General features: G+C 45.4%; 1 protein-coding gene across 15 annotated transcripts in view; it reads right to left on the bottom strand.

Moving 5' to 3' along the window:
- brp (ELKS/RAB6-interacting/CAST family member bruchpilot) overlaps window positions 1-21,505 on the bottom strand; it is a 168,349-nt gene extending 146,844 nt beyond the window's left edge. For 3 of the 15 annotated variants that reach the window (XM_076524062.1, XM_076524063.1, XM_076524061.1), the window contains exon 1: window positions 18,987-21,505. In XM_076524062.1, the coding sequence (XP_076380177.1) occupies window positions 18,987-19,763 (777 nt within the window). In that variant the 5' untranslated portion in view covers window positions 19,764-21,505. The remainder of the gene's footprint in view (window positions 1-18,986) is intronic. The other 12 variants (XM_033465293.2, XM_076524066.1, XM_076524067.1 and 9 more) reach the window with 5 other exon arrangements.
- Window positions 21,506-25,495: the final 3,990 nt, after the last annotated feature.

Raw genomic sequence — 25,495 nt, 5'->3', positions numbered from 1 at the left:
CGTCTCTCCTGCTGCTTCTCCCTCTTTCGCCCTATCGCCCTCCCTCACTCTCTATCTCTCTCTCTCTTTCTCCCTTTCTCTCTCTCTCTCTCTCTCTTTCTCCCTCACTCTCTCTCTCTTTCTCCCTTTCTCTCTCTCTCTCTCTCTTTCTCCCTTTCTCTCTCTCTCTTTCTCTCTCCCTCTCCGTTTCACCCTCGGTCTAGCTCCATCGTCGGGGAAACTTCGAAATTTTCCGACTATGTAACGCCACCCAGCGCCGCGAGTTTTCGGTCATAGTATCGGTACAACGTAATATCCGAGAGCAAAGAAAGTTTAATATTTGCGAGGGCAGCTCCCGGGGTCCTTCATCGTCTCAATTTCCTCATCCCCCGCAGCTTCCCTGCTGAATTTGCGTTTATTTCGCTCGGAAGACCAGCGCGCGTCCAGTTTCCTGCGATCGGAATCACAAGGGTGAAGCTCCCGGTTTTCGCGTAAACTATTATAACCGTTATGCTTCGGTTTTTTTTTCAGAGTTCGTTCAACTTGTTGTTCCAATATAACGGGTGAAACTAAAAATATCTTGTTTGCGTCAAGGCGCGCAAGTGAATCGGGCTCGATGCGAAATTTATTGTGAATTGGTACTATGTTTTAACCGCAATAGAAAAATTTATTTTATTTTTAAAATAGAAGTCTACATTAATATATATTTATTAAATATATTTATTAATATATTATTTATTAAAATAATGTAATATATATTTACTATAAATTATTTCATTAATATATATTTATTAATATATTATTTATTAAAATAATATAATATATAATTATTAAATTATTTTATTAATATATATTTATTAATATATATTTATTAAATTATTTTATTATTATATATTTATTAAATAATATTTCAAGAGAAATTCAGCTTGAACGAAGAAATGCGCAATAATATTGGCTACTTTAATATAATTGCGAATAATGTTATTGGGTCGACGCAATTATAAAACCTGTATTACACACACATTGTCTGACTGCAAATTTTGCGCACTTCTAACAAAAATGACTTGGTCACAAATAAAATTGTAAAGACATCAGAAAAATTTGAGGATATTTTTATATTATGTGCAATATAACTAAAATTATTAGAAGAGGAATAACGTTTTCATCTGACTTACACTTCTTATAATAAACCTAAACAATTTCTATTTTTATATTCATTTCATTTATACTATAAGAACATACTTTTTAGTTCATTTGCATCGCTGTGAAACTGCAATTTACAGTAAATTCTGCCTGATCGTCGCTGAGATTGTGCATAAAAATGGACACTCTGGAAAGAGGAGATACGATTATTCGATATTATAATATTATTATTCGATATCTGCGAGGCTCGAATAATCATATCTCCTCTTCCATTGTCCGTTACAATAGTCCAATCTGAGCGTCAATTAGAGAGAATTTACTGTACCTCGTACGAAGTACAAAAGACATCTTTCTTTTTCGATATAAATGAGGACAGACGGCGACCTCGTGACGTTCGCCCCTCGCTCTAAATACAGTAATGTCTCTCCAATTGACGCTCAGATTGTCCACAAAAATGGACAATTCGGGAAGAGGAGATACGATTAATTTGAGTCTTGCGCCTCGTTTTTATAATTAACGATTCTCAGCAACTATAAAAACGAGCTGCAAGAATAATCTTAGCTCGAATAATCGTATCTTCTCTTCGCAAATTGTCCATTTTTGTGCGCATACTGAGCGTCAATTAGGGAGAATTTACTGTAAATTACAGTTTCACGGCAAATAAATTAAGAAGTATGTTCCTATAGCATAAATTGAATGAAAATAAAGATAGAAATTGTTTATAAAATTTATTATAAGAAACGTAAGTCAAACGAGAACGTCCCTACTATTTTAATCATTTTAATTCGTTGCACAGAATATAAAAATTAATTCAAATTCTGCCTAATCGACGCTCAGATTGTTCACAAAAATGGACAATTTGGGAAGGGAGGAGGTACGATTATTCGAGCCTCTCAATTATCGAATAATAATATTATAATATCTCGCAATCTGAGCGTCAATTAGGGAGAATTTATTGTCAATTAATTTACTGTAAATTTACTGTAAATTACAGTTTCACAGCAAATAAATTAAGAAGTATGTTCCTATAGCATAAATTAAATGAAAATAAAGATAGAAATTGTTTATAAAATTTATTATAAGAAACGTAAGTCAGACGAGAACGTCTCTCCTATTTTAATCATTTCAATTCATTGCACAGAATATAAAAATTAATTCAAATTCTGCCTAATCGACGCTCAGATTGTTCACAAAAATGGACAATTTGGGAAGGGAGGATGTACGATTATTCGAGCCTCTCAATTATCGAATAATAATATTATAATATCGCAATCTGAGCGTCAATTAGGGAGAATTTATTGTAAATTAATTTACTGTAAATTACAGTTTCACAGCAAATAAATTAAGAAGTATATTCCTATAGCATAAATTAAATGAAAATAAAGATAGAAATTGTTTATAAAATTTATTATAAGAAACGTAAGTCAGACGAGAACGTCTCTCCTATTTTAATCATTTCAATTCATTGCACAGAATATAAAAATTAATTCAAATTCTGCCTAATCGACGCTCAGATTGTTTACAAAAATGGACAATTTGGGAAGGGAGGAGGTACGATTATTCGAGCCTCTCAATTATCGAATAATAATATTATAATATCTCGCAATCTGAGCGTCAATTAGGGAGAATTTATTGTCAATTAATTTACTGTAAATTTACTGTAAATTACAGTTTCGCAGCAAATAAATTAAGAAGTATGTACGTTAATTACCGATTCTCAGCAACTATAAAAACGATCATCCGTTTGATGCATCTGAAATATTAATATGCGAAACCATTGTCCGAGAAAAGTATTTTCTAAAATGTAGTGTGTGTATTTCTATTCTTCGGCAAACATTCGCCGAAACACGTACAGCTGTCCGCTCGCAGTAACACCTACAGGTTTATTCTCCGGCCTCGCCTTCTCGAGCCCGCCATCTCGTTTCTTTCTCTCCGTTTTTCTCTTCGCCGCGTTTCCGCTTGATACCGTCGTCGTTTGAAAGCGTCGCGAGCACAAGGGCGACGGAGGGTGGCAATGTACATTAAGAATGCACGCGTTAAGAAGAACCCGAAAAAGGTCTCCCATCGATATCCTTTTCAGGATGAGGCCGGCTCTGAACGACCTCGTTACGTAACGCTCCCTTTGTGACGCCGGGCTTCGTTTAGAATTCAATTCCAAAATAGGTTACCGGTGCGAACCGGACGAGCACTCGCGGCGTTCCCCGAGGCGGGGCGGGACAAGAAACGTTCGTAATTAATCTAAGGAAAATCGCCGGGGGATACGCGTTCGAGCCGATCGCGATTTAGGGAAAATGGGATTCGACTTCCGGCGTATAAAAATTCCGTTTCGAAAATTTATTTCGCATTTTTTTCGTGGTATCGTAGTACAATAATGTCTCCCTGATTGACGCTCAGATTGTCCACAGAAATGGACAATTCGGGAAGAGGAGATACGATTATTCGAGCCTTGCAGCTCGTTTTTATAGTTGCTGAGAATCGGTAATTAACATACATACTTCTTAATTTATTTGCTGTGAGACTGTAATTTAGAGTAAATTCTCCCTAATTGACGCTCAAATTGTGCACAAAAATAGATGATTTTGGAAGAGGAGATACGATTATTCGATATTATAATATTATTATTCGATATTTGCGAGGCTCGAATAATTGCACTTTCCCTTCTAAAATTGTCCACTTTTGTGCACAATCTGAACGTCGATTAGGGAGAATTTAAATTAATTTTTATATTCTGTGCAACGAATTAAAATTATTAAAATAGAAGAGACGTTCTCATCTGACTTACGTTTCTTATAATAAATTTTATAAACAATTTCTATCTTTATTTTCATTTAATTTATGCTATAGGAACATACTTCTTAATTTATTTGCTGTGAAACTGTAATTTACAGTAAATTTACAGTAAATTAATTTACAATAAATTCTCCCTAATTGACGCTCAAATCGCGATATTATAATATTATTATTCGATATTTGAGAGGCTCGAAAATAATCGTACCTCCTTCCTTCCCAAATTGTCCATTTTTGTAAACAATCTGAGCGTCGATTAGGGAGAATTTAAATTAATTTTTATATTCTGTGCAACGAATTATAAAATGATTAAAATAGGAGAGACGTTCTCGTCTGACTTACGTTTCTTATAATAAACTTTATAAACAATTTCTATCTTTATTTTCACATAATTTATGCTATAGGAACATACTTCTTAATTTATTTGCTGTGAAACTGTTATTTACAGTAAATTCTCCCTAATTGACGCTCAAATTGCGCACAAAAATGGACAATTTGGGAAGAGGAGATACGATTATTTAAACTTTGCGACTCGTTTTTATAGTCGATAACTATATGTTACTATTACTACTACTATAGCAGCAATTTGAATGTGTAACTTTTATAAGTATTTGATTTTCCTCGCGTTCTTCGCTTATTATGCATGCAGTATATGTTAACATTAAACGAATAAGCAAATATTACTAATAAAGATCGTAAATTTTATAAAATAAAACCGTCTTTTCGATCCAATATTTTACCAGCGACGCCTACTCTGTGTTCGACGAGTATACTTGTGTCGCTTGATTCTCCCTATAGACGCGCGTTCTAAAAAGGAGGCGCCACAGCTAACTGGTTAAGACGAGGCAACTTTCTCAAAATCGTTAAATCTTACAAAGTAGAATCTTTTTCAATTCTCTCAAACGTAACAATTTTATGAAGTTCCAAAAAATGAGGTTCAACCGAGAAAAATCGCTTCGGTTCGTTGGCCCTGAAGGGTTCGAAAATGAATTCCCTCTTTTCGCTCTGAAAAGGAGACGCCACAGCTAACTGATCGAATCACGTGTTACAATAGAAATCGTAAATGCAGTCGCGTCGTTGTTGCGAAACAATACGCGTGATTCCGAACATCTCAAGTTGTGCGGTAAATAGGAATCCTTTTTCCGAGAGTCGGAGGAATTTCTCTCGCTCGGTTCTCCGGGACAATCGAAGTCGCGAGAATTTCTCGAAGTATTCGACACGATAGCATCGCCGGCTAACGAGGACAGTTTAGGCTCGTTCTTCCAGGGACAGGACTTCGCGGTCGACCTTGTAATGTATGCGGGTAGAACTGTCTACGAGGCCAGACGGCTAAGCCAAGACGCTCGTTCCTCGGCAGTCGTCTCGTTTTTACGAGACGCCTGCCGAGAGGACGCGGCCAGACTCGTTTCGTCGGATTGAAAGGAATCTGAAGAGCAGCCAGACACACGCAGGCAGGGGACGGAAACAGAACAATAAGTTGTTAGTTGTGGGAACGAGCCCGCGCGGACTTTCCGCTGTCATTTTCTAACACGTTCGCGGTGTCGAGGGTCATTCGAACCCCTCACCTGCGGACCTGTTTTGCGGCCGACATATTGTAGACTCGCGTAGAAACGAGGGGCTCGGTCAAAAGGATGCATACTCTCTGCATCTGCATCCGTTGCCCATGAAACCGGATTTGCATTTTCATGTTTTTAGCAAAACTGCGACCAGGCTTTTCTGCGATGTGTTTACAGGAACAAAGAATGAGCGTTGTTTCAACCTCGGACAGCAGATGTCGGGGCTATTTTTATCCAGGGTTACAACAAATGTTCCAGCCAGATTCGAACCTCGTGGCAGGCATTTTTAAGTATTAAATATTAGCGTTGAGACCAGTGAGAGGATTAGCTTTGATCTGAGTGAAATAGTTTTGGAAATGTATAAATGAAAATTTAATAATTTGATAATTTGATCATGGTCATAACTAGACTATTATGGCATATAGTCATCTGACTATTACGGCTATAACTAGATTGTTATGGCAAATAATAATTGTACGAGTCATTGATAAGAAGCAGAAATGAAATAAAAATGTGTTTCCTCTTTTAATCATTCGAATAAGTCAGAAATAATATCAGAATATTCCCAAAAAATTTGTGAATAGTGTTTTCATACTTTTATCTTTCAGTTATTCAGTTTTGGTATGCTTTGAATTCTAACGAATATATTATACACAAAAATCAATTTGGCAAATAGTTTTTTATTTTCCACCCGATATAATTTAATCGCGAAGGCATCTGATGATGTATTTTGTCTTTTCCGATCGTTTTTACCGAGTTGAATCATGTTTGTTAACGTGAACATCTCATAAAAAAAGAATACATGTCATTCCTTCTTTAATTAATAAAAAGTTCTAATTGAAAGTTTAAACAGCGAAAAGTATTAAAGCTATTCCCATAACTGCATATAATTCTAATAGTACGAATGCATAAAATCTGATGAACTGATGAAAAATGTCCGCCGTCCGAAGATCAATATGTCCATCGGTCGATACGTCGTCCGATAAGATGAAAATCTCTGGCATTAAAAATTGTAACGAGTAGTAAAATACGTTCGCAATTACGTTTTCGATAGTAAACGATATGCTCATTATCTGAGTCACTTTGATGCAGCGAACAACGATTTTTACTGGAACAGCGAATTTCTATAAAAATTAAGTAGGCACGGGACTATCGGTCGCGCGTGTGCTATTTCGTAACATCTTGGACGTAAACAAAAGAATTGGTTTAAAAGTGCGCGGGTTCAAGGCTTTACATTGACGCAAGATCAATACCCACGAAAATCTGCACACGGCAGTTTTGCATTGAAATACAGATAACGCTCTTATAACATAGATCACTATAGCTAAGTTCCTAGAAAAAAGGGCGATTACGTACTGAAAACTTATTAAAAGTAAATATTTCTTTTTCAATTCCATATAAGCAACTTAACTTTTATTAAAGATATAGCTTTTATTAAAAAAATGACACGGTACGAAAAAAAGGCAAAAAATACAATTTTCATTTAATGTAACCTTAATGTAATAAATTTCTTTCTCGTCACTATTCACGTTTCTTAATCGTCGCTTTTAACGTTTTTTCGATTGAACGATATCACCATCGCTTTCCGAACCTTCTTTTTCATTCAGAATTTTTGCACCTTCTGTAATTTTGAGTTATTTGTTGGTTCTTACAAGGTCATTGAAAAGCAACCAAAAACTTCGATTTCCTACATTTTAATCAACAAAATAATTTCCATCATTTTTCAACACCTTCTGCCATCGTATATTGTTCGATTCCTTTTTTAAAAAAGTCCTTCGATTTTGCATACGTTGAATAAGGTACACGCGATTACTAAATATCCTAAAAAGCTCTGCTCCCACAGTGCTACGTTTGTAACCTCTGTAACAAGAATTACATTCACGGGTTACAGGAGGACTACTTATATTAGGTAAACCGAAAAGCAATCACAATGTTCGATTTCCTACATTTTAATCAACAAAATAATTTCCATCATTTTTCAACACCTTCTGCCATCGTATATTGTTCGATTCCTTCTTTTAAAAAAAGTCCTTCGATTTTACATACGTTGAATAAGGTATACGCGATTACTAAATATCCTAAAAAGCTCTGCTCCCACAGTGCTACGTTTGTAACCTCTGTAACAAGAATTACATTCACGGGTTACAGGAGGACTACTTATATTAGGTAAACCGAAAAGCAATCACAATGTTCGATTTCCTACGTTTTAATCAACAAAATAATTTCCATCATTTTTCAACACCTTCTGCCATCGTATATTGTTCGATTCCTTTTTTAAAAAAGTCCTTCGATTTTGCATACGTTGAATAAGGTATACGCGATTACTAAATATCCTAAAAAGCTCTGCTCCCACAGTTCTACGTTTGTAACCTCTGTAACAAGAATTACATTCACGGGTTACAAAAGGACTACTTATATTAGGTAAACCGCAAAGCAACCAAAATCTTCGATTTCCTACATTTTAATCAACAAAATAATTTCCATCATTTTTCAACACCTTCTGCCATCGTATATTGTTCGATTCCTTTTTTAAAAAAGTCCTTCGATTTTGCATACGTTGACTAAGGTATACGCGATTACTAAATATCCTAAAAAGCTCTGCTCCCACAGTGCTACGTTTGTAACCTCTGTAACAAGAATTACATTCACGTGTGAAAAGTTCTCGAATCGAACTTCGTCTCGTCGAGACTCCCGGGTTCTCCATAGACATAGTCGGCACTGAACGGCAGCTGCAAGTTCGTTCGAATTGGAGCGACGTACGCGAGAGGAGCGGCTGTTAAAGAGACCACTTTAACGATATTAAGTTATGAGCAGAATCTCGCGGCCAATAGTATTACGTAGCTTGTCTCGCTCTTCCGGCGTCGGAATCAATTTACAAGAGCCGACGCTACACCGTGGGCGCGAGCAGGCTAAAAAGGGAGAGCTTGTCCCCGAGAATTCTCGCGCGGCGATGGAAGAAAGAGAAATCGTCGCGAACGATTTCGTACGAACGCGTCCGCTTCCGGCACGCGGCGATACGCGGGAACACGTAATTAATTAGCCCGGGATAGCGGGTGGCGCGACGAAAGTTTGACTCGCGAATTTCGAGTGCCTAATTGATAATGCGATATGGGTCAGGCGCGGCCGCAAATTCAGTTTCAGATTCCACTCGATCCCGGAGAAATCGACGCGAGCCCCCCGGGGGTGCTCTCCGCGGCTCGCGATTCGACAACGCGAGCAAGAAACTATAAGAGCCGGCTCCTCTCTAATTAACCGTTCGATTGCTTCAGTTGGTATTCATCGATTTTATGCGATCGGGAATAAAACGTGGAGAGAGAGAGAGAGAGAGAAAGGCGTGTCTCTCTCTCGCCCCGGGTCCGCGGACCGTTCCGAACGCATTACCATAGTCTTCGCATCCGGGAGTCTGTCGGCAACTAATTTTTCATTCGACAGAATCCATGTCAAGTGAGCAATTATGGCCGAGGGCCGCCGCTCCACGCGGTTCCTCCAGACAAACGCGGAAAGTGACTCCGCCGTACCAAACGGAATATTTCATACCTCGGCTTCCGCTAATATATCAGGAACGGGCTTCTCCCGTGTTCCCTCGCACCATTACAATTCCCTTTTCTCGCGGCATCCTGGCCCTCCCCCCTTCTCCCCCTCAGTATTTCGCCTGTTTAAACGCGACGGGGAATCCTTTATCCTCCCGAAACGATAAAACCTGATGTTCCAGCCTTTGTGCTCTCTCTCTCTCTCTCTCTCTCTCTCTCTCTCATTCATTCATTCGGTTCTGGCGAACGTCTCCTTTTACTTCTATTCGGTTCGAGCTGTCGCACTTTATTTTATCGCGCTCCAGTTTCCGCGTTGTCGCATTGTCTAACGCAAATTACGCGCGACGAGCACCTGGGTAATCAAAAAGGCGTCGTTTTCTACCGAATTCCTCGCCCTGCTCTAGATTCGCGCAGGTGCGGAAAATTCTGTCCAATCGACGCTCAGATTGCGCACAAAAATGGACAATTTGGGAAGAGGAGAGAGTCGATTGCGATTCGAGACTCGCAAATATCGAATGATAATATTATAGTGTCGAATAATCGTATCTCTTCTTTTTAGATTTGTGCATTTTTGTGCACAATCTGAGCGTCGATTAGGGAGAATTTACTGTAAATTGCAGTTTCACAACGGCGCATATATATATATATATATACTATTGCTATAGTATAAATTAAATGAAAATAAAGATAAAAATTGTTTAAGCTTATTGTAAGAAACGTAAGTCCGATGAGAACGTCCCTTCTCTTTTAATGATTTTAATGCGTTGCACAGAATATAAAAATTAATTTAGATTTTCCCTAATCGATGCTCAGATTGTGCACAAGAATGGACAATTTTGGAAGAGGAGATACGATTATTCGAGCCTCGCAAATATCGAATCATCATATTATAGTGTCGAATAATCGTATCTCTTCTTTTTATATTTATCCATTCTTGTGCACAATCTGAGCGTCGATTAGGGAGAATTTACTGTAAATTGCAGTTTCACAACGGCGCAAATAAACTAAAAAGTGCGTTGCTATAGTATAAATTAAATGAAAATAAAGATAGAAATTGTTTAAACTTATTGTAAGAAACGTAAGTCAGATGAGAACGTCTCTTCTCTTTTAATGATTTTAATATGTTGCGCATTATCTAGTGAAATTGGTGTCAAGGTTTCGCACTTCAGATACAACAAGGCTTTTTGGTAGAGGGGGGGGGGGGGTGAAGGCTCAAAAGGCTCAAAAGGGCTCTGACGCTTAGAGTATAGTGCTCTAAGCTCCGACGTTTCGATACTGAAACGTACGCGGCCAACTTTAATGCTATTCAATCGTGGGCGCGAAGCTGCAGGAAAGACAATTACGATATAGCAATTTACGAAAACGATATTTGCATCTAAAGAATCCACCTAATAACCCTTTGCCGTATTTTGTCGAGTTTGATTAGTGACGGAGATTTCTAGTAATATAATAGCACAAATGCAATTCCATTCTTCGAATTAAATTCTACGATTAAATTCTATTTTCCCGTCGCCGATTCTTAATCTTTAAAATCTTTCAAATAAATTCAAGCCACTCGGACCAGATTCAAAAAAGTTATCGCGTTCTAAGAGCTGTACGAACACTTTTGTGTGCCACTGTACACACAATAAATAGCCTTCGTGTACTAAGGAGCTATTAATTAAGGACAAATCGGTTCTAATCATTTTAGCTGCGAAATGGATCCTACGGGTATACACGACATTATTCATTGCTCGATGCAAGAATAATGATTGCGTGGGTGGCTTACGCTCGTTCCATGGCGACGAACTTGCGCTGAAGATCAACAGAATGAAACGGTGAAACCGAACGTAAATGACGAGATGAAAATCCTCGTTTCGTTGGAACACGGCAAACCGCAGGATTTAATTTCCCCGTTTCACGCCACTTTGCTTTTTCGGCAGCGTGGCAGTGTTAAAGGGGAAATAGGAGGATAGAGAAGAGAGAGAGAGAGAGAGAAAGAGAAAGAGAGACAGAGGAAGAGAAAGAGTAAGGGAAAGCGAGTGAGAGGGACAGAGGAAGAGCGAGAGAGCGAGGAAGAGAGAGGAAAAGCGAGAGAGCGAGAGAGAGAGTGAGAGAGAGGGAGAGAGAGCAGAGAGCGAGGGAGAGAGCAAAAAAGAGCGAGAGAGAGCAGAGCGCGCGAGAGAGAGCAAAAGAGAGCGAGAGAGCGAGAGATAGAGCGAGAAAACGAGAGAGCGAGAGAGTGATAGCAGAGAGCCAGAGAGAGTGCGAGAAAACGAGAGAGCGAGAGAGTGATAGTAGAGAGCGAGAGAGAGTGCGAGAGAGAGCGAGAGAGAGCGCCAGAGAGAACGAGAGAGAGAGCGAGGGAGCGAGAGAGAACGAGAGCGCGAGGGGGAGAACGAGAGAGAGAGAGCGAGAGAGCGAGAGAGCGAGAGAGAACGAGAGCGCGAGAGGGAGAACGAGAGAGAGAGAGAGAGAGAGCGAGAGAGCGAGAGAGAACGAGAGCGCGAGAGGGAGAACGAGAGAGAGAGAAAGAGAGAGCGAGAGAGCGAGAGAGAACGAGAGCGCGAGAGGGAGAACGAGAGAGAGAGAGAGAGAGAGAGAGAACGAGAGCGCGAGGGGGAGAACGAGGGTGGAGGACGAGGTATCGCGAGTACGATAACATTGCGAAAGCGCCGCGGCATTTTTTTACGACCCACTTCCGGAGCACGCCAATTCCGAAGCGACTCCTGTGTGTACGTGACCCGACAGAAAAGGAAAATTAATTCCACCCCGCGTCTAGCATCGCACTCGGTTTCCACCCGTTTAATGCGTTTTTTCTCCGAGTTCCATTCCGAAGTTTCCCGATGGTAATGGTGGGAATGGGCTGCAGCCGCCGGTCGGGGGGGGGAGGGGTGGTTCTAACAACGGGGATGAACCGTTGATCGATCCCTTGGATCCCCGGCGAGAAGTAGAAGGGAAGATTATTCTTCCTTTCGCTGAAGGGGGGGACGGGGCGAAGGAGGGAAACCCGCTTAGGGTGGCTCAACAATGCGGAAGTGCCATTTTCTGGAGCCTTATTCGAGCATATTCGTTCGTTGGTCGGTTGATAAACTAAGCCGGCCGATTGGAGCAACGGTCCCCAATTTATAATCATGAAATTAACTTCGTCCTCTTAAAAAAGAAAAACTAGAAGAACGATCAGGAACGCGACGTTTCCTGTCTCGGACAAAAATCAGCGAGTTCTGGCGTAAAAAAATCTCGTTTTCGCAACAGCAGTTTATCATCGAAATAAAGAAGAATCTGCCGCGTCGCCTGTACGCGGGTGACGAAATTATTGAAAATGTAATTTTTCTATGCCAATCCATACAAATTTCTTAATTTTGTTAAGATTCACAGTGGGCAAGAATGTTTTAAAATAATAATCGATGTCACATAACGTTGCCTCGCAAGTTTAATTTAATCGATTAAAATACTTTCATTCTCCGAAATATTTTGTGACATTATAAATATTTTCGGCGCGGCCGTCAATGTCTTAATTATTATTCGCGATCGGCATTTATCATGGCGCGTCGATTCAGGCGCAATGGCGTATCGCCAAAGGCGTAGAAAAATCCGAGATCCGTGACACGAGCGTCGCGGAGATCGCCAGATCCCGGCTGATTAGAAAATGTCTGGGCCGCGTTAACGAATCAGAATTCCATCGCCTAATTAATTACCGTCTGGTCGTTACCTAAACCGCCGTAATTAACCGCGTTCATCCCCCAGCAGCTCGTAAACGCCAATTTCAGGTCCTGGGCCAGCGTTCGGAGTCCCGTATAGCTACCTCATCTTTGATGGTCGTTCGTCGAGAGGACTCGGTTGCACCCGGAATTATGCAATTTCACGCTCGATCGTCGGTCCGTCTGGACTCGACACGGCTCACGGAACAATGCTGCGACAACGGTGCTCGTGATCCCGACGCAGCACGTGTCGTCGCCACGTAAGGACACTCTCTCGCTCTCTCTCTCTTCCTCTCTCACTTTGTCTCTCTCTCTCTCTTCCTCTCTCACTTTGTCTATCTCTCTCTCTTCCTCACTTTGTCTCTCTCTTCCTCTCTCACTTTGTCTCTCTCTTCCTCTCTCACTTTGTCTCTCTCTCTCTCTCTCTCTTCCTCTCTCTCTCTCTTCCTCTCTCTCTCTCTCTTCCTCTCTCTCTCTTCCTCTCTCTCTCTCTCTCTCTCTTCCTCACTTTGTCTCTCTCTCTCTCTCTTCCTCTCTCACTTTGTCTCTCTCTCTCTTCCTCTCTCACTTTGTCTCTCTCTCTTCCTCTCTCACTTTGTCTCTCTCTCTCTCTCCCTCTCTCGCTTTGTCTCTCTCCCTCTCTCTCTTCCTCTCTCACTTTGTCTCTCTCTCTCTTCCTCTCTCACTTTGTCTCTCTCTCTCTTCCTCTCTCACTTTGTCTCTCTCTCTCTTCCTCTCTCACTTTCTCTCTCTCTCTCTCTCTCCTTCTCTCACTTTGTCTCTCTCTCTCTCCCTCTCTCACTTTGTCTCTCTCTCTCTCTCTGTCTCTCTGTCTCTCTGTCCCTCTCCATCTCTTGTTGGTCGACGTGCCCGCGGAACGAGCAGACGTCAGATAAAAACGGGAAGGAAACGTGGGCAGACGGCCAGAGAATCTGACTCTCGGCGAGTCGGTCTTCAGCCTCTCGGTGGCAATGACTCATCGCGCGCTGTCCGCCATAGCGGCCAAAAATATGCTGGCCGGAGCAGACGCTGACGAACTGTGGCAGCGAACATTGACGGATGGCGTGGCACCGTCGCGTCGCGCCACGTTCGACCGCGCCACCCCGGCCACCGAGAATTTAATTAAAAAAGAGCAATCGTCCGGCGAATCTTTCGTATTTCGTTCGTAAATCTATATGAAATTCTTCCTCCATAAAAGTCGATTCAGACCGACCGTGTACAACTACTTTCGACAGACGGTCGTTCGGGACAGATAAACCGGCGGCGCTTCCCTCGAACTTCGAGCACCTATTTATTTACTTTTAATGCCGTTAACTGCACTCTGCTTCGTATCGTTTTGTATCGTACTTCAAACTTTCTTCTTTCCATCGCCGGTTCAATCTTTTCGCAGATCGAGGTATAATGTAGCGCTGTCGCGAAAGAAGCGTTCGTAAAAACAAAGCGTTCCCATTCCTCGAGTCTTCAATGTTTACACGGTTTTTTTTTATTTGAAAAGCTAAATCCAGCGAGTTATTTCTCGAACGTGATGCATTTACGGCCAACGTCATGGTTACCGGTTGTCAATAACTGTGAAAACGAGACGCGAGGTTCGAGCGATCGTATTTTCTCTTCCCAAATTGTCCATTTTTGTGCGCGATCTGAGTGCGAATTAGGGAGAAATTACTGTAATTCTAGAACAATAAAGAAACGCATACAAAATTGATCTTAAAAATGGATCGACAGAGCTAAGTGGTTAATACGGTAAATTCTTCCTAATTTTCCCACAGCTTGTAAACAAAAATGGACAATTTGAGAAGAGAAGATACGATTATTCGAGCCTTGCGCCTCGTTTTTATAATTATTGACAATCGGCAACTGTAAAAATGAGCCGCGAGAATCAAATAATCGTATCTGCTCTTTCCAAATTGTCTATTTTGCTTTACAAACTGAAGGAAAATCAGGGGGAATCCATTAGAATCAAGTATGGAGGGCAAGTAAAAAAGAGTGTAAGTCAGAGTCATTAATTGTGCAGAGAAGCACATTTAAAAGTAGTAATTATCGAACGATGCATTTACGACCAATGTCAACGGACAATATTACGAATATTCAAGGAATTTCGGAACATCGATACGTTGTTACCAACTTTTTTAAAATTGTTAGAGATGAACAGCTGTTTGGTCCGAGTTTGCAGCAATTGATGCAGAAGAATCTACCATCCACTTATTTTACGTGTGAAAGAGTCTCGTTCAATTTTGAAAGTCACAGATTAAATGAATGAAATGAAAGAGACCACGGTCAAGCATTGTTCCAAACTACATTTCATAAACCATAAATTCTCTAGTTTTCTTCCAACTGTTCAACGCTTGAATTATCGAGCTCTAAACGTAAAAATGGTAAGATCGAAGTTATTTGAACTTCGTACGATTTCTATTTTAGCATATGCTTGAATAAATAAGTTTCGATGCGAATTGAAAAAGAACGAAATAAATGAATAAAATCAATCACTTCGACCGATTTGATAGTTCCAGCGTTGAAAATACCGCTCTGTCAATCTTGCAACTTCGGATACCAGTTGCAAAGATTTTATTCAAAATTACAGAAAATTCTCCCCAATTTTCCTTCAGCTTGTAAACAAAAATGGACAATTCGGGGAGAGGAGATACGATTATTCGAGCCTTGCGCTTGGTTTTTATAATTGTTAACAATCGGCAACTATAAAAATGGGGCTCAAATGATCGTATATCTTCTTCCCAAATTATTCATTTTTATTTACAAGCTGAAGAAAAATTACTGTACAATAATTTCTCCCTAATTCGCGCTCAGATTGCGCACAAAAATGCACAATTTGGGAAGAGAAGATACGATTATTCGAGCCTTGCCTTTCGTTTTTATAGTTGTCGACTATAGAGAATCGACTATAAATATTAATAACTATAAAAACTACAAAACTATAAAATTACTGAACTTGCAAAGAAGCGTACAAAGAAATTTCCACCCCAAGCGTGTCAAAAGCGATCGCCGATTTCGGTTCACCTTGTACAAGACAAAACAACGATTTCTAATCTATGATGAACACTGTTCTTTTTTTTTGCTCCAGCAGATCTGTCATTATTGTTGCATGGCGCGCAAGTGTCCCCGTTGCCCCACAATTCAGCTGCCTCACGTTACTTAACGAGTCTTGCTCGTCGTGTACACGTGATCGTAATCGAATGAAACCCGAGCAGCGCCGCGTAGAGCGCATCAGCGAGAAAAATTGCGTATCATCTGTATCACGGTGTTTGTCTTTCGTCGCAGCAGACCTCGACGACCAGTCGTCGCATTCGAAATTCATGCGCCACGATCCACCTCGGATCGAAGTTACCGCGAAGCTACGCACGAAACGGCAAACATATCTTTCATCTTCGCTAACTTGGCTATACGTAGTTGTCCTAGCGCGACCGACACGCCTCGGTGTTCACGCGGTGTTCATTTGCTTTAATAGTAATCTTTCCTACGCGCTCGATAAAAGCCGTTCTAGTCGCTGCTGCGATTCTCTCGCACCTAGTTAGCCTGCAAACTGTTCGAAAAGCTCTCGTAGATGCATGCAACATCGAATACAAAGTTTTCGTAATTTCGTTCGGGTTTTAAACGATTTTCGAGTGGAACCAGATTGTTCGGTTTATAGCGTGTAATGCGAAAATGTAATTCTTTGTATCGATGAAGAAAATTTGTTTCATTTTTGAAGATCGAAGGACAACTTTCATTTTGTCGAATCGAGCTTGATAAAACGTCGGTGATATTCGTTTCATTAGAAAATATTTCACCGCCCCTCCACCGTTAATGCAGAAATTTGTTTATAACGTCCATCTTCGCGCACAAAAATCGTCGCCATACTGAAAACAAAAGCGGCAAGACATCGCGGCCGATCTAATAAACGAAGTACAGTAATGTCTCCCTAATTGACGATTGAAGATCGTCCACAAAAATGGACAATTTGGGAAGAGGAGATGCGATTATTTCAGCCTTACGGCTCGTTTTTATAATTCTTGACAATTCGTAACTATAACTTCGAGCTTCGCGTCTCGTTTTTATAGTTGTTGACAATCAGTAACTATAAAAACGTGTCGCATGACTTGAATAATCGCATCTCCACTTCCCAAATTGTGTCCATTTTTGTTTCCAAGCTGAGCGACAATTAAGGAAAACTTATTGTACTTGATTAATGGTAAACTTAACAATTGGTAACTATAAATTCGAGCCTTGCGGTTCGTTTTTATAGTTACCGATTGCCAACAACTATAAAAAAACGAGCTTCAAGGCTCGAATAATCGTGTCCCCTCTTCCCAAATTGTCCATTTTTCTGCACGATCTAAGCGTCAGTTAGGGAGACATTACCGTAAATTATGGCAGGACTTTCGTGCTACGATCTCTGAAGAACGTTTAAGTAAGTTAACCCTTTGCGCTCGAAGCAATTTTAACTGTAAATCTAAAACGACTTTTCCGACATCTACGCTGTCTCTATTTTATACGACAGAGCGCATTTTATGCGTGTGAAATTGAGTCTTGTGACTTATACAACAGCCTATACTTTTAACAATTTTTCAAATCTAAATTTTCTTGATGTAAGAATTATTTTGGAATGTGACAAACATTTTTTTAGCGGTGCCTCGGGGTCGCCAGTCGAGCGCAAAGGGTTAATACGTTCAGTGGTCACGTCGCTCGCATTCGTGTGACACTGATTTTTGCATTACTTTCGAAAATTAACTTTCATTCCATCAGATTCGCACAAACTGAATCATACTAGAATGTCTAGAACGTCGGAGTGATCAAATACGATCCACTACGGTAGCTTTCCGTTCTATCAATTGAACAGCTTCGATTTCGCGGGGGCAAATTTTCGGGGTCGAGAGTTCGGCACTCGACGCGCGAAACGAAAGAATTTTCGCACGATTCCAACGCTTGCGGTTCGCTTCGCTTTGCTTCGCGCAACTCGCTGGCACGATGGATTTCCTAACCGACCCGAACGGTTTCGTATTTCGCGTGCGAAATCTGGCCGTTGCGCGCGCGGCAAAGTCGTCAATTGTTATCAACAATATATCGCGACCAGCGATCATCGTGTCGGCCGTCCGCGATCACCGGTGGAAGACGAAGATTCCGCGGAAGACGCGTGACTTGGCCCGACATTATATAAATATGCGACGGGCTTCGCGAACAGCTAACATATTGATCCACCCGGCGTCCTCGAAGGCGATGCGTACACGTCCCCGTCCAAGGAAACGCAGAGAAGATTCGCGGCGGAGTCTCGACTCCTGTACTTGTTGCGACGCGCCTAATTGCGATCGCGGGTCCCGGACACCTCGATCGGCATCGAGGGAGACGAAACGGATGGACGGGTCACGCTGCGTCGTCGACGTAATCGAATCCCGTTCGTTCGTCGACGAGACGACGACGACGACGACGACGACGGTTGCGCGCACGGTTCCATCGGAATCGCGTAATCGGCGAAACGATTCCACGCGGCGCCTCTGGCACAAAGCGTTCATCTGACGGGGAATCCGGTGGCTCCCCCTCGGATGCGCGAATTTTTGGCCAATCAATAAGCACGTTTGTTACGACGTGTCGGGGAAAAAGAACGGCCGACACACACACACACACACACACACACACAAAAGAAGAAAAAAGAGCGAGTCCTCCTGGCGGGCACCGCGTAGATCGATAGCCCTCCGATGACGCGCGGGAATCCCAGTGAAACTCGCTCGGAGCACACGGCAAGCCCCGACGCGACGCGACCCGATTCGCCGCCGCCTTCCTTTTCGAGAATCCATATCAGAGTGGAAACGAGGCCCGGCCTGGAAAGGATCGCGCCTGGAAAATGTCCGCGCCGTGGAAACTGGGCGAAAGGAACGAACGAACGGATCGGGAAAGAAGACCGCGGATCGCGATCGCGTAGAAAAGAGCGACGACGACGACGACGATGACGCTCGGAGCGATCCGACCTAATCGCTTCGACCTAAATTCCACGCGCGCGGCGCGGACGTCATCGGGAAAAGGGGGCGAGGAGGTGAGAACGCGCGCGGAAGGGTCTCGCGGAATCGTTAAGAGAAAACCGTGCGTGCGACGGCGACGTCGACGGCGACGTCGACGGCGGAGGCCCGGTGTGCCCGCGGGACAGTGTAAATACGTCGAGGAAACGATCGCGCGGATATCGTGAGACCGACGGACGTCTTCGCGCGCGGTTCTCGCGGCCTGGACACTAAGTTCACGCGGGGGAGCCGGGGGAGGAGGGGGGGGGTGGTGGTGTCGGGTGGTCGAAATGAAATCCGCAGTTGCGGACGGGGGACTCTATGACTGACCTGGTTCTCGGAGTTGAGCAGCTTCAGCTGTTCGTTGATCAGGCTGTACTTGGTGCTCTCCTCCTTCCTCAACGCTCTCTCCTTCTTAAGCTCGGGACTCCAGAAGGTCTTGATGCTGTGCATCGAGCTGCCGAGCTTTTGGTTCGTCAGCTCGAGCTCCTTCTTGAGGTTCCCGAGCTCTCGTTGGAGATCGTTGTTCTGGTTTTGTAGCTCGCCGATGTAGCCGCCGCTGTCCCGCAGCATGTGCGGATTAGGGCTCTGCCTGGCCGATCTCGATCCGTACATTTCATCCTCGAGGTAGAGTCCACGGTCCCGACTGCGCTCCCGTATAGGCACGAACTCGCGATCGTGTTCGAGAACCCCCGCTGACGCGCGATCGAGGCTGGTGTACCTCGCCGACATGCCCGCCGAGCTGGACATGGCGGGTCTCGAGGCGCTTCTGGATCTGTGATGTCCGCCCCCACCGCCCCCGGTTGACATACTCCTACCCCTCTCCTCGAGCATCACGGGACTGCCGAGGTCCTCGTCGCGGGAGTAGTACGGGCTGCCCAGCTGATGGTGATGGTAGCTGCCGAATCCGAGGTGCTCCGGCGAGTTGTTCCCGCTACGAGTGCCTCTCTTGCGACCCAACGGGCTACCGCGACCGCTCGCGTAGTTCCGCGACGGGCTACGGTCGACCGTCGGCAGCTCGGCCACGCGACGACTGCTCCGAGGCGAACGTGTGCCGCCTCCTGGCCCGACTACTCCGCTGCCGCTGGAGTACGGGTCCCGAGACATCCTTTCCGGATACGTTTTGACGAATTTCGCGGAACTCTCACGATTCGAAATTCACGGTCTCGCGTTTTCCTCCTCCTCGCTCTCTCTCTCTCTCTTATTCTCTTTTTTTCTCTCTCTCTCTTTCTCTTTTTCTCTCTTTTTCTATATATATATATATATCTATATATATATAATTTTCTTTGTCTCTCTCGCAATTCCGTGAGTTGGCTTCTCTTGTGTAAATTATCTTATATTTTGGTCGTGTGTCGTATATATTCTTCCGCTCTCCGCGGTTAAGTTCGCTTCTTTCTGCTCTAATCTGTCAGTCTTCTGAGTTATCCTTTTTTTTTTGTTTTTTTTTGTTTTGTTTTGTTCGATAAGACAACGGGCTCTACGAATCGGTGAAAAATTGGTGCCCCGGTCGTCTCTCTCTCTCTCTCTCTCTTTTTATGGTGCTTCGTCTCTAGCAGCTAGTTACTGTGACGATGATATTCTACGCGATGGGACGATCCTTCACGGATACTCTGTGATTTCCTAATTCTAGGTCCTTCGATCCTCGACCCCCTCCCCTGTGGTTATTTCTCATCCATGGACGAGCGTCTCTTCGACATCTTCCCTCCACTCTTTTTCTCTCTCTCTCTCTCGCTCGCTCTCTCTTATCTCTTTCTCTCTCCGGAGGAACGGAGAGTACACGATCAGGCACGCGTGTAGATCCTCGGTGTTCCGTGCGTTTCCACTCGGTCGTCCGTGACTTGCCCCGTGCCGAACAATGGCCAGTCGCCGCGAATCGACCGGTCCCAAGAAGCCGAGTCGCCCGATTTCGGGCGCAACGTGGCGGCGTGCCGGCGTGCGAGCCGTTCTACTCTACGCGGAATCCTCGGCACGCGAACGGCGGGCATCGACAACGCCTAGCCAAAACTAGCGTCGATCGACTGTACGGTACGCGCTCGGCGATCGATCGGGTCGCTCGAACGGATCCAGCTTCGTTGTGACGGGCTTTTCGAGGGGCGTGCGAACCGGGCGGGCAGGAAAAGTAGCGTTCAGTCGGTCTGTCGGTGAGCGAAGTAAGTCAGTCAGTCGGTCGGTCGGTCGGTCGGCTCGCGATCCTCTTCCGTGTTCCACGCCGGGGACGATCCCGAGAGACACACGTTTGGTCGCACGCGTGTGGCTCGTGTGTCGCGCGTGTGCGAATGTGTGCGTGAGGTCACGACCCTCGTACTCGACGATCGATCTTTGACCTTCTTTCGCCGGCAAAGCCCATCGAGTGGCGGAGATGAATCGAGAGAGATCGAGGGGTGGTGGTGGTGGGCGGAGGGCTCGCTCTGGCAGGTGCGGCAGGGGGCCCCGGGGGGTGTGTGTGGAGAGAGAGAGAAAGAGAGGACGATCCCGTTTCCCTCGAATCCGTGCTCTCCGGGACCGATACGTACACCCGTGTCCGCTCGCGTTTCTTCCCTCTTTCGCCGCGTCTGCCGATCTCTCCTCTCTCCCTCGTCCTCCGGCGTCGGATCCTCAGGACGAGGGTGAGTCCTCCCTGCGATCGTTCGACTCGCGCGACCCTCGGCGCGTGCGTGAGTGCGCGCGTACGCGAGTATTTTACGCGCGTATGTTTACCAGCCGCGAGTCTACGCGCGGCGCGGCGTCCCCGTTTCGCGAAACCCGCACCTCGACTCCCTCCTTATCGATCTCATCCTCGCTTCCGTCTCTTCTCTCTGGTCCCGTCGTCGCGTCGTCTCGTCCCGTCCCGTTCCCGTCCCGTTCCCGTCCCGTTCCCGTCACGTCCCGTCCCGTCCCGTCTCGTCTCGTCTCGTCTCGAATCCGATGCTGCTGCCGCTGCCGCCGAAGCTGCCACCGTTGCCGCCGCCGATGCTGCCGCCGATGCTGCCGCCGCCGCTCCCTCGAACAACCCGGCTTCTCCTCTTCCTCTTCCTCTTCGTTTCCTCGCTTTCCTCTCGTCGCGTTTCCCGATTCTCACAGGGACGCCGGCGACAACGACGACCAAGACCAACGTTCGACCGACCGATCCAACCTACCGCCCGAACCTCCACTATCCACCATCCACCACGACTTGGCACCGCCACTTCCGTGCACCACTCTCTTTCTCTCCCCCCCTCTGTCTTCTCCGTCTTCCTCTCTACCGGCGTCTTCTCTCTCGCCGGCCTCCTCTCTGTCTCTCCTCTCCCCGTTTCTCTTCGCTACGTGTGCCGCCACCAGTCGCCGACGCGCACACACCTACGCACACACCCTCTGTCTCTCCTTTTCTCCCTCGCCGCGACTCTCGCCCCGTGCTCGTCGCTCCTACTCTCCGTTCGCCACCCTTTCTCCGGATCGAGCCGTCCGACGACCGGCGTCCCGGTGTCCCGAATCAGCCGCGCGCCGTGTCCGTCCCGACGCCGAAAACGTCGTGCCGAAAATGCCGGAAACCAAAACTCGGGCCGGTGGTGCGGCGCGTCCGTAGCGAGAGAAGCACAACAACACGCGAGCAGCTACCCCGGTGGAAGAAGAAGAAGAAGCGTGCCGGAAGAAGACGCGCTCTCGAACCAAGCCGACCAACCACTCTTCGCACCAAACGCAAACGGAGAGCCGCGCCACCACGGAACCGCGCGCACTGACAGACTACTCTAATATGAGCCGAGTGAAACACCCTTTCGCTTCACCGCCGCCGGCTCCACGCTCTCTCTCTCTCTCTCTCTCTCTCCCTTTCTCTCTCTTTCTCTCGCTCTCGCTCTCTCGCTCGCTCTCCTCCGCCGTCTCTCTCCCACGCTCTCGCCCGGTCTCTCTACCTTCTCCCTCTATCTTATCCGCCGGTCTCTCACTCTGGTTCACCAACCACCACCACCACCACCATCCACCGCCAACAACGCCGCCGCCGTTGCCGCCGCCGCTGTCAAAGCTCCCTATCCCCCCGTACACGAGCGCGTCGCGTGTACGCACGCCACTACGAAACTCTCACCACACCACCCGGCTACTACTACTAGCGCCGATTAAAGTCGACCGCGCCGGCAGCGCCCTCGGCCGACGTCATCGGCGTCGTTTACGACCGACTACTACTATCACCGCACCGGCGCCTCCGCTCGATTCCGCTACGAAACCACCCCTCTCTACACCGGCGGCCCGAACTTCCCCGAGGCTGAATCTGCCGGCTCTCTGCCCCTACCGTCGCAGCCTCGCTCGCACCGGAACCCTCCCTATCGCGCAGATGCGACCGTGCGGATCCATGCTGTCGCGGCGCGCAGCATCGCCGGATTTTCGGAGGACAGGGGAACCCCTTCGTTTGCCTGCTCTCGTTCACATTTATTTATACATTCTTCACGATTCTTCGCCCCTTCCTCCCCTTGTTGCATCGTCGGCCCTGGGCGACACCTGGCTCGGCACGGCGGAACGCTCGCTGAAATCGAGACGGATATGGGAGACCGGCGGAAACGCGTAAAGAAATTCGCATGATCGCGTCGCGGCGCGCAGCATCGCCGGATTTTCGGACGACAGGGGAACCCCTTCGTTTGCCTGCTCTCGTTCACATTTATTTATACATTCTTCACGATTCTTCGTCCCTTCCCTCTCTTGTTGCATCGTCGGCCCTGGGCGACAACTGGCTCGGCACGGCGGAACGCTCGCTGAAATCGCGAGGAAACGGGAGACCGGTGGAGAATCGTTCACGGCGGAAACGCGTAAAGAAATTCGCATGATCGCGTCGCGTGCACGCGTACCGAGCCGGGGACGATGAGATCCGCGCTCTGTGAAGTCGGCGAACGGCGAAGCGGGTTTTCATCCGCCGCTTTCCGCACCGCTTTCCGTTGCTTTGTCGCTCCGTCGTCCGGTCGTTTACAGGGCAGCCGGTTAAATTTGACGGATCAAGTTGCCGGAGAGAACTTGGAAGAGAACTTCAGAGGGAACTCGAGAGAAAATTCGAGAGAGAACTCGAGAGAGGACAGCGTCGCGAGGGAATCCGGCTTTCGGTTCTCCCGATTCGAATGTCCTTCGTTCGGAATCGGTGAATTCTTGTTTAAAGACGGATCAAGTTGCCGGAGAGAACTTGAGAGAGAACTTCAGAGAGAACTTGAGAGAGAATTCGAGAGAGAACAGCGTCGCGAGGGAATCTGGTTTTCGGTTCTCCCGGTTCGCAAGTTCTGCGTTCGGAATCGGCGAATTTTCGTTTAAATTTGACGGATCAAGTTGCCAGAGAGAACTCAAGAGAGAACTTGAGAGAGAACTTGAGAGAGAACTCGACAGAGAATTCGAGAGAGAACAGCGTCGCGAGGGAATCCGGCTTTCGGTTCTCCCGGTTCGCAAGTTCTGCGTTCGGAATCGGCGAATTTTCGTTTAAATTTGACGGATCAAGTTGCCAGAGAGAACTCAAGAGAGAACTTGAGAGAGAACTTGAGAGAGAACTCGACAGAGAATTCGAGAGAGAACAGCGTCGCGAGGGAATCCGGCTTTCGGTTCTCCCAGTTCTCAAGTCCTGCGTTCGGAATCGGCGAATTTTTGTTTATTCGGTATACTATAGGCAGAAGAGAGTATGCTCTCGAGGAGAAAGGACGCGCGAGCACCCCTCTGTCGCGTTTCGCCGGTGCCGCCTTTTTTTATCTTGGACACGAGTGTCCTCATTACAGAGCTCGAGCCGGGGCGACTTTTTTTTCCCCCTTAGTTTTCTCCTCGAATAGCGGCCGCATTCATTCATCTTCTGGCCGGCATTCCCGTTTGAAGGACGGCCTGATTCTAATTCTTGACCACCCCGAACACATCCCCCTTGACCTCCCTCGTTAGAATGTAGAACGGAGCCGCGTATTTTGTTGAGCTGCCAGGGTGGCAGAACCTTGAAACGGCCGCGCGTCACCTGTGAAACAGAAAAACAAGCGAAAAACGGGCGTACGCGTGCCGTGCACGCACACGAACAACCACCGTTCCCGGATAAATCGCGGCGGGCGGTTAACGCCTACCAAGGTAGCCAGAGCCGGCACGTGCTCGATTTTACGTATAGGAAACGTTTTTATCTACATAACACGACTCTGTCGTCGACCCGGTGTACGACATCGCAATCAATGAAGCTACGATTCACCGAGCAGTGCCGTACCAATGCGTGACTCCTTGGCGGCCGTGGTGTCTCTTCCGAAACCAGAAGCATCGTAGAATCTTTCGATTGTTTCAATTTTAGGTTCGAATGTTCGAGGGTGTCGGAGATTCGCCGGTGGAAATTGTTGCGAAATTCTGCCGAGTAGCTGCTTCGGCTTTTTATCGAATATCGTTTGCGCTCTGTTCGCAGAATAATTCCTGAGAGCTTCGAAAATGGCGGTGCACGAAATGTCCTGTCACAGTTTTCCGCCATTTTCGTTCTACGATATGGTGTGTTTTATTCGTGATGTTAAATTTTTAAACGAATGCACCAAATCGCAACACGATTGTAAAGATATGAATTGTCTTAACCCTTTGTATGGTCGAGACTATTTTAACTTCAGTATGAAGACGTTATTTGCATTTGTTATGATTGTTTTTATTTGACACGTGTGATATTGAACGTGCATGATCGTAGAACGCTTCTATTATTTATCAATTTATCGAGTACAGATAAATTTAATAATGTGAAAATTATTTTGAAAATAGTGCAGCAATTCTTTTTGGAGCCACTCGAGTGCAAAGGGTTAACTCTTTGGGGCAAAGGATTTTAGAAAATAGACCCATGTTGCACAGAAATTTTATCGCGTTTCAAATTAAACGAAAGTGGTATATTCTTATTAACGAAGAAATCGAATAATATGAAA

This window comes from Megalopta genalis, chromosome 8 (assembly GCF_051020955.1).
Source record: "Megalopta genalis isolate 19385.01 chromosome 8, iyMegGena1_principal, whole genome shotgun sequence".
In the NCBI taxonomy this organism is placed as follows: Eukaryota; Metazoa; Arthropoda; class Insecta; order Hymenoptera; family Halictidae; genus Megalopta; species Megalopta genalis.
Note: the sequence above shows the minus strand (reverse complement) of the source record. Positions and strands in the feature narration are given on the sequence as shown.